General features: G+C 38.2%; 2 protein-coding genes across 2 annotated transcripts in view; both read left to right on the top strand.

The window, feature by feature from the left end:
* The first annotated feature begins 774 nt into the window (after positions 1-774).
* Positions 775-6,413, top strand: LOC108246599. Its single transcript, XM_017434244.3, has 9 exons — positions 775-960; positions 1,616-4,061; positions 4,159-4,204; positions 4,343-4,492; positions 5,007-5,096; positions 5,302-5,427; positions 5,517-5,639; positions 6,070-6,141; positions 6,296-6,413. Exons 2-9 carry the CDS (start codon positions 1,755-1,757, stop codon positions 6,328-6,330), a joined length of 2,949 nt encoding a protein of 982 aa, XP_017289733.1. The 5' UTR covers positions 775-960; positions 1,616-1,754; the 3' UTR covers positions 6,331-6,413.
* A 1,110-nt stretch (positions 6,414-7,523) lies between these two features.
* Positions 7,524-8,283, top strand: part of eif3c (eukaryotic translation initiation factor 3, subunit C) — an 18,645-nt gene continuing 17,885 nt past the window's right edge. Inside the window, exon 1 of the mRNA XM_017437666.3 lies at positions 7,524-7,684. The gene's annotated coding sequence lies outside the window, so the exon portion shown is untranslated. The remainder of the gene's footprint in view (positions 7,685-8,283) is intronic.

The following is an 8,283-nucleotide window of genomic DNA, read 5'->3' on the forward strand; positions in this document are numbered from 1 at the left end:
ATAACACCCACTGATCCATAGCAAGCAGTAATCCTGTACATGGAGCCATCAACACATCACTGTTACTGTGAGAAACCAAAATTAAAAAGACATAGAAGGAGGGAGACAAACAGTATGTGCGACTATAATTACTAAATAACTACCCATGTCATGAAGCTTCCTCAGAAACTGTAAAACTATGAAGCAATAATGTTAACTTTATTCCTGACAACTGTGTTTTTCAAGACTCTTTTCAGTTCAGTTAATCGTAGACTGGTTCCTACAATAGCTTATCAAAACATTCATGGCACTACTTAAGGTTTTCTGTATGTTCTTGCACTTTTGTTTTTGAAATTACTGTTTCCGATATGCTATAAATTATTAAGGAACTAAAAAAACATGTTCTGCTAAAAAAAAAAAAAAAATAATAAAACTATGTGCCGAAAGCTGTTGGTTGAAGCTGCTTAAAAAGTTGAACCCTTCACAGATGTAAACAGGTAAATGTTAAACCTCTAAGCATTCAAAGCCAATATGACCACTCAAGTATTCTTGTGAGATAGTAGAAGCTGAACATGTCAAAAATACCCTAAAAGTGGCAGCATTGGACCAAAAACGGTGAAACAGAAGCAAAAAAAAAAACAAAAACAAAAAAAAAACAGGAGAGTAAAACTTGTCCTGTTTTGCAGCATTGTTTGTTTTTCACAAGTGTTCGATAGATGGCGCTGTTGTTCAATTAATTCCTAAACCCACGAAGAAGAAGTCCTCCAGCTGTGATTGGTTGGAATCATCCAATAAGTTTAAGGGGAAACTGACATTTTTTTTTAACTGCTGTGGTGCTTCGACGGTTGCGATTTCAGTAACTTTTCGTTGTTACGAACCGACAGTAAAAGAGACTTGTGCTTTATTTATTTATTGTTTTAGAGGCAGACTTAAGTAAGACCGGTAGACATATTGTGAGAGACAAAACGTGCCTGTTACAAGGTAAGTAAGCACCGATAAACATGGTTCTGTATCTTCAGTCCAGTTACCAACCAGGCGACAACTTCTGTCTTCTGGACTGTTTTCAAACCATTTTCAGTCACATATTATGTTTTTTTAAGTGGCTTGTTTTCATCTCATAGTTAACAAATCGTTCTAACCTAATCTGTTAAGGGGGAAATAAACTATAAAAGAGTTTTTTGGTGTGTTTAGACTAAACTTTCTATAGTTTTTTTTTTTCATAAAATACAGTATTATGGTGAACATAGCTATTGGAATGTTACCTGTTATGATTTATCTTCTGCATGAAAGCCTAAAAATTTAGTTTGATTTATCTTTTCAGCCACCTTTTAAGAGAAAAACCTAAAGTGATTTGCTTCTTAAGATGTTTTTGTTCATTAAATTTAATCATGAATTGATCCTGGCTCTTACTCTTTTTCACAGATTTATATTAATCTGGATTTATGTGTGTAAAGAGGAAAAGTGTACTTTAACATTTTAACTTTGGCTAATTTGTTTTACACTCATTTAGTAACCATCTACAAGCTTGTTTGTTTTCAGGGATCAAAAGCGGCTTGAAAAACAAGAAAATCTGGAATTTCCAAACTGGAAAAGTGAGAAACTCTAATTAAACTGTCTTGTGTTTTTGAATTTGCAGGCTGTGTGCAAACAAAGTCCAAGAAAAATACTTAAAAGAATGTGAAGAGTATTTAAGATTGAGGGTTTCTTGTTGTTTTTTAAGAAGAGGATTAAATCTCAGTTTTAGTGACATAAAGAAGACAGAAAAGCCATCCTTCATGGCCAACAAGACAATAACGTCAGATATTCAAGAAGATCCACAGTCAGATGAATGCCGTGAAAATATCCCACCTGATGTTTCTGGTGAAGCTTGCACTTCAAAACTCAAAGTCCCAGCAGAGAATGAAACTTTGCATTCCTCTGTGCAGCTATGTGAAGAAAACAGATCTGCCTTGGGCACCGGTGTTTTCTCAACTCCAGCTCCAACAGGTGATAAAAATGGAGTCAAGGCAACGTATGGTTTCCAGTCTGCTCTAACTCCAATTTTAAAAAGCTTAAATATTGACAACGAATGCTCAAATTCGCACCTTTTAAAATGTGCAGACAGTCCTCATTTGTCAGTTACTTTATCCCCCATAAGTTTTTCTAAAGTAGATTGTCAAAAATCAAATGGAGAGTCTGGGAGTATGTTCTGTGAAATGGATGCTCCGATGTGCCTGATTGAAGACGAATGCCTTCCAGAAATTACCGATCTCAATCTCACTTACCTGCAGCTAACAACAAATGATTCAGTCCTTCCTGAAAATGCACCTGCAGCATCTAAGCTTGATGATGAAATTAAAGAAGTTCAAACAAGCACTGGAGAAGATAATAATGACCTACGGGAGCTGTTACCACCGGTCAATACGACGGAGAGTACAGACCTGAATGACAAGATGAACTGCCTCTCCAAGAACAAGAGTACTCCTGCAGCCACAGGGATACTTGAGACAGAAATTACTCTTCTTGATGCTTCACACAACGTGGAGCTCTCACCAGTTGAGCAGATAACCTCCATGGACACCACTCAGGATTTTTCACTAGTTGATCATTTGAAAGGTAACAGAACTTCATCAGAGCTCTGTGGGCAAATTGTGTCAGAACCTGACGATTCAGTGGCAGTTCTGAATAAGGAGCCATCAAACTCAAGTGTGCGCTCTGTCAAGTGTGCAACAGAAACGACAATCGGAACCTCCTTAGATGTTACGATGGCTAGTATTTTGGAAAAAAGCAACTCATCTTCAGACACCAGTGGAGAAAAAATGATGGAGGACAAAGTTGGCATCCTTCCTGCTAATATTACTCACAACACAAGCTCCTCCAGTGAGAGGTCTGCTCATGGTGCACACCTGCCTACATCTGATGTGGACTTTAACACCAGTTCGACTAGAGTCACATCTGAGGTGGGTTCTGATCCTGCGGAGAACTCAAATCTTAGAAAAACTGAGTGGGAAGAGACGCAGACCAGCTGTGACATCAAGCCAACCAGTGAGGTGTCGCAGCAAAGCCAAACATCGACTGCATCTGGGAACAGAACATTTCAACTTGTGCAGTCTTCTTACATGAGTGCTGCCTCTGATTGTAACTCCACTGCTTCAGTTTCCTGTCTTGAGAATAAGACTTTCGAAATTTCATTAGTGAACTCTTCAAAGGCAGAAAGTGATGCCAGAGAGCAGGCCAAGTCCAAAGTGCAGAATGTCACATTTGATAGAAATTCTCTTCAGAAATCCTGTGACGGCTCAACCTCAGGGGAAGCTGTTGCTGCTGACCTTGGCCTCCAGAACAACACAGTTGATTGTAAAGCTCTCTCGCAAAAAAATTGCATAGTAACTTTATCAGAGATCAGCTCAAGTGACAATGACCACAACATTTCGGAGAAGCCCTCCTCTCCTAAAGGGTCTAATTTAACTACAAGTCCTGAAGATGAAGACCACTCTACAGAGCTGCCAAAGCCTGAGACAGCAGCTGCTGACGAGAAGGTCGAAAAACATAATGACACGTCTGAGGCAATTTCTGCTTTAGAGTCAGCTCCTGCAGTTGGTGAATGTGAATGCAAGGATCTTCCACAGCCTGGACTGCCTGTTTCAGATGGTCATTTAAATGTTTTAAACAATCAGAGCATGGTCATGGTAAACAACAAGGCAAACACATTTGATTTAGATGAGACCTTAGATTTAGAAGCAAACTTCTTGGTTACTTCAACTCCAATGACCAGCAGTAAAATGTTCAACTCTGACAACAAGCGAGAGGCAGACGCGATCCTGGCTGTGCAGAAAAAACTGTATCAAGATGATCCCAACAAGCCCACTAATAAGATGGCATCAGATATTCCATCAAACATCATCTGTGATCGTAAAACATTCTTCGCTAAACCCCCTCCCAGAGCTCTTTGCCCTCCTTCAAAAGCTGCGTCCCAAATGTTGAAGAACAAGCCAGGATCCACAATCCCAGGGCGGCTTGACAAGGTGGCGACTGGCCTGCCCATAAAAAGGCCAAAAACCCAAGCTGGTGGCGTAAAAACTACAGGTGTTGAGGAAACACACAGGGTAGGTTGATTGTTGAATGTGACTGCAGTTTAAATGAGGTCACTGTCAAAGACTAGAAGACAGTTTGATCACATCCTCTCACTCTTCTACATTTTAGACTTCTGGAATATCAAGCTCGTACAACTTGCGGCCTTTAGCAGCAGGTATGCAGAGTGTGTTTACCGCATGTTTATTAATTATTTTTAGCCTTGTAGTGTGTCATTTTATGACTATTGTGAGAGGTGTGTGTGTGTGCACTGTTTCCATTGTTTAAAGTTGTCTTCCTCTGTGCTGATTTTTAGCGTCCAAGCTGCCCACTTCTGGCTTGCAGAGACCTCAACAGAGTGGCATTCCATTCGGCATCCAGAGAGCCGCACCAGGACTCAGGCCGCTGTCAGCAAGATCTAATAGGTTTGCATCTTCAAGCACCAACAAACCTGCTGAACCCACAGGTATTCCAAGACAAGTTAGACTTTTTTTATTATTATTTTTTACAAATAGAAAATTACACAAATTCAAAAAAGGTTAAAAAAACAAAAACAACTGGACGTCTATTCTGTCGCTGAAGACGTTTCGCTTCTCATCTGAGGAGCTTTCTCAGTTTCTGAATTGAGAAAGCTCCTCAGATGAATAGAATAGAAGTCCAGTTGTTTTTGTTTTTTAACCTTTTTTGAATTTACCATGGCCTGGATGACTGAGAATGTACACCAGCATAAAACTACACAGAATTTTGATAACAATGTTTTGCTAACAAACAATTGAAAGCTGGAGTTTTACATAAAATGATAACAGTCCATATTTCTTTTGCCTTCCCAGACATGAAGACATGTCTACAAAACTCTTATAGGCTTTTATTTAAAACATTAATCCCTTAAAAGTTTCTCACCCTTAAATATTGCAGTTGCTGCCAAATATCTGACATGTCCTCATTTATTACAACAAAACTGATTTCCCCCCTGCCTTTAGCTACCAGCCCTGTGACAAAGTCCTCACAAGGAAAGAAGCACCCATTAACCAAGGCAGATGCTTTGCCTGTATCGAAGAGGAAGAAAACCGGTAATACTTGAGTTGTTTCATTAGTTTGTTTTAGTTCAACATTTTGATAAACCTTATGGGTAGGATTTGCAGAAAATCTAAATCGTAACCTCAAGTATTTTCGGTGCTAAGAAAACACTATCTTTCTGAGCTCACTGACTGATCACAACTAATGTGAGTTATGGCTGCATCAAATTGTTAATATTATTTTATTTATTTTCTTTAGATACTATTGCACCATCCAGTAATACTGAAGCCACAACATCATCTTGCGATGCTACAAACAGGGTGAAAACACTGAAACAGCCTACAGCCAGTCTGAAATCTGCCCCCGTTCTAACCCGTAGTAATGGTAGGTTACAGCTTCATCGGAAACACTCTGATCGGTGTTGCTGAATTTAGCAATCTCTCCTCTCTCTGACGTCGTTCTTTTCCTTTCAGGTGCTGCAGGGCCAGCAGGTTGTGCTGAAACCGGAACATCGTGTGACGTATCGAGCAGAGTCAGAGCTTTGAAACCACCTGGAGCCAGCCTGAGAGCTCCCCAAGCTAAACCCCCGGGACATGGTAAGGTCAACGGCCATTTCAGATAACATGGGACTAATTAAATTATATTTAAGTGCACCTCCATGGGCTGTACAGGCAGATTTAGTGAACAACATGTACAGGCTGATCACTTTAATATAAAAAAATACCATCTTAAACTAACTTTTTAGTGCTTGTATTTCATCAGCAATATAGAGGTGAAACATTTATCAGATCTAACTGCTGCAGTGTGTAATTTTTTTAATTAAGATTGAGCAAAAGAAGTGTGCATTATCAAAACTGTAGTGACCAGTTTATCAATTTAAGCCTAAATAATGAAAACTTCCTTCTGCAGCTCCAGAGCTACCATGTGTCTGAAATATGTCCTTGATCGTCTGTGTTACACAAAATAAAAATAGAATCTAAATTATTGTTTGAAGAAAGCCTTTGTCTTTTTGTGTCTTTGTTGCAGATTGTTCTCAATGTGTTGTTCTTCAGGAGGAGCTCAAACAAAAATCAGATGAAATACAGAGACTAAAACGAGGTAACATCTGGATATTACAAACGAGTCAGAACACAAGTTTAATGGATGAAACAAAAAGAATTTTGATTCTTATGTAATTTAATCTGGTATGACTACCTATTTTATTTTTATTAATGCAAAGACATTTTCTTTTTTTTTTTCTTCTTTTTCCTAGAACTTCAAAAATACCAAAAACAAGAAGACTGCTGAATTCTATGTAAATCTTTTTGTCTATGTAACACTAAAAGTCTTTATTCAATAAAGTGTATTTTAATTTGTGGATGTAAGCTTTACTCACTGGTGTGTTTCTAATTAGCAGCTTTTTTTCTTTTAAAGTGAATACTTTGTTTTAAATCTGGTTCAGTAGAGGAACGGGTTAATACCTGTAGGAACACATATGAGGTACTGACGTGTTGATTGTGTATTTTATTTTATTTTTAAAGCAATTCACTCAACAGCCACTACCCTTAAGTATTACTTTCAAGGATTTGGAGAACAATCTGTCATTAATTTTATTTTAAGTAAGAACTGCCATTTTTAAGGAAGACCTGGTCACTCAAAGGCCTTTTTTTCTGTCTGGGGTTTTATATTTCCCTCTGTTTGTAACGCCAATGGACAAGTGTTGACTCGCTGAATGAAATTATTCCATGGAGGGGGAACTAAACCATTGAAAACCTTACATGCAAATAAAATATCTGCACATTTAATCATTCATTACCAGAAAAAAAATCCATGCATAGTTTAGTTTTTACCGTGTTCCAACTTTGATATATTCTTTAGTATTTTTACAGCTTGTTTATGTAGTCTTTATCAATCAAATTTTATTTAAAAGGTAATGCACTTCTCTTATAGTAAAGTGTAGCAAAGGAATATACAGGAAGTAAAAGACAAACTGCTACAAGCATGAGATTTTAGAACTGTAATATGTTGTAAAAGGATTAAACAATGACTGAAGGAACTGAGGAAACATCAAGGATAGATGTTAAAATTGTAAAATGTATATACCATATGTGGAAAAGTTAAAGCTTGAATTCAGATCTATTAAAACAAAAGCAATAAAAGGAGAAGAAATATCTACGGTTACGTTAAAAAGTACATTTGTTTTCAATAAAATAAACCACAAATAAAAATAGAAAAAGTTAAATAGCTAGTTTCTGTGGATTGAATGTCTGATTTAAGAAAATAAACATCTTCACAAGCCAGTAGAGAACATTTTGAGTTGTGTAGAAATCCATAAGTGGCTCATAGTTCAACACTGTTGTAGACTTCTCTAAGGAAAAAAATATTTATTACTACTTTTTTTTTTTTCCTAAATGAGTGGGTTCGTGTCAGTTACACTTTCAGCCACTAGGTGGCAGCATCGCTCAGACGTCCTTTTAGTGAGTTTGTAGATCTGTTGTAGATCTTCCGTATGATGTGCAGATCTGCGAGACACTTCCTTTCCTGACGCAAGTACCCGGCAAGGCTGCCGCACGCGTTATCTGTGGTTCCCCCATCCTCAGCAAAACTGGATTTTACAACTGCTCAGCGTAGACAAACGCAGGATCGTTTCTACAAGACATAGGTGAGCTTGCTTTTCTTAAAAGTAATGAACTCATATCAGAGCTGTCGTTTGAGCGGAGGACATTAACGGTTACGTGTGCTGGAGGCCTGGTGTTAGCTTAGCATCCCCGCGCCTCCTCAATGGTGGCCTTCAGTTTGCTATAAATGTTAGTGCGTGTTTGGCATCAATGTGTGTGTTGCATTGTGTGGATTTCGGTAAAACGTGCCACGGTGGAGTAATTATACTTGGGTGTTGTTTCTCTACACTATGCTAAAAGTAAGTTGAGTTAGCTAAGTTGTAGCGTAGCAATTTCCAGGCTCAAGATGGTATCAACGTTTGTCACTGGCGTTTGTCTACGACGCTGAAGTTGGCATTAAATTCTAGCGTCGAATAGCTAAAGGGCGATTCCACCTAATTTTTCACTACCATCCGCGTCTTTAATTGATTCTAATTTAAAAACTACTGCACCTAGACACTACAAACCTGGACTGGATTATTCTCCTCTTCCAGATAAATGAGTAAAACCATGATTGGGATGTGTGAAACCTTTTTCTGATTTGTGAAAACTCATTAAAGTTACATTTTCACCTGTTTTTGGCATATGGATGGCACTACATCTG

This window comes from Kryptolebias marmoratus, linkage group LG17, assembly GCF_001649575.2.
Source record: "Kryptolebias marmoratus isolate JLee-2015 linkage group LG17, ASM164957v2, whole genome shotgun sequence".
Classification (NCBI taxonomy): Eukaryota; Metazoa; Chordata; class Actinopteri; order Cyprinodontiformes; family Rivulidae; genus Kryptolebias; species Kryptolebias marmoratus.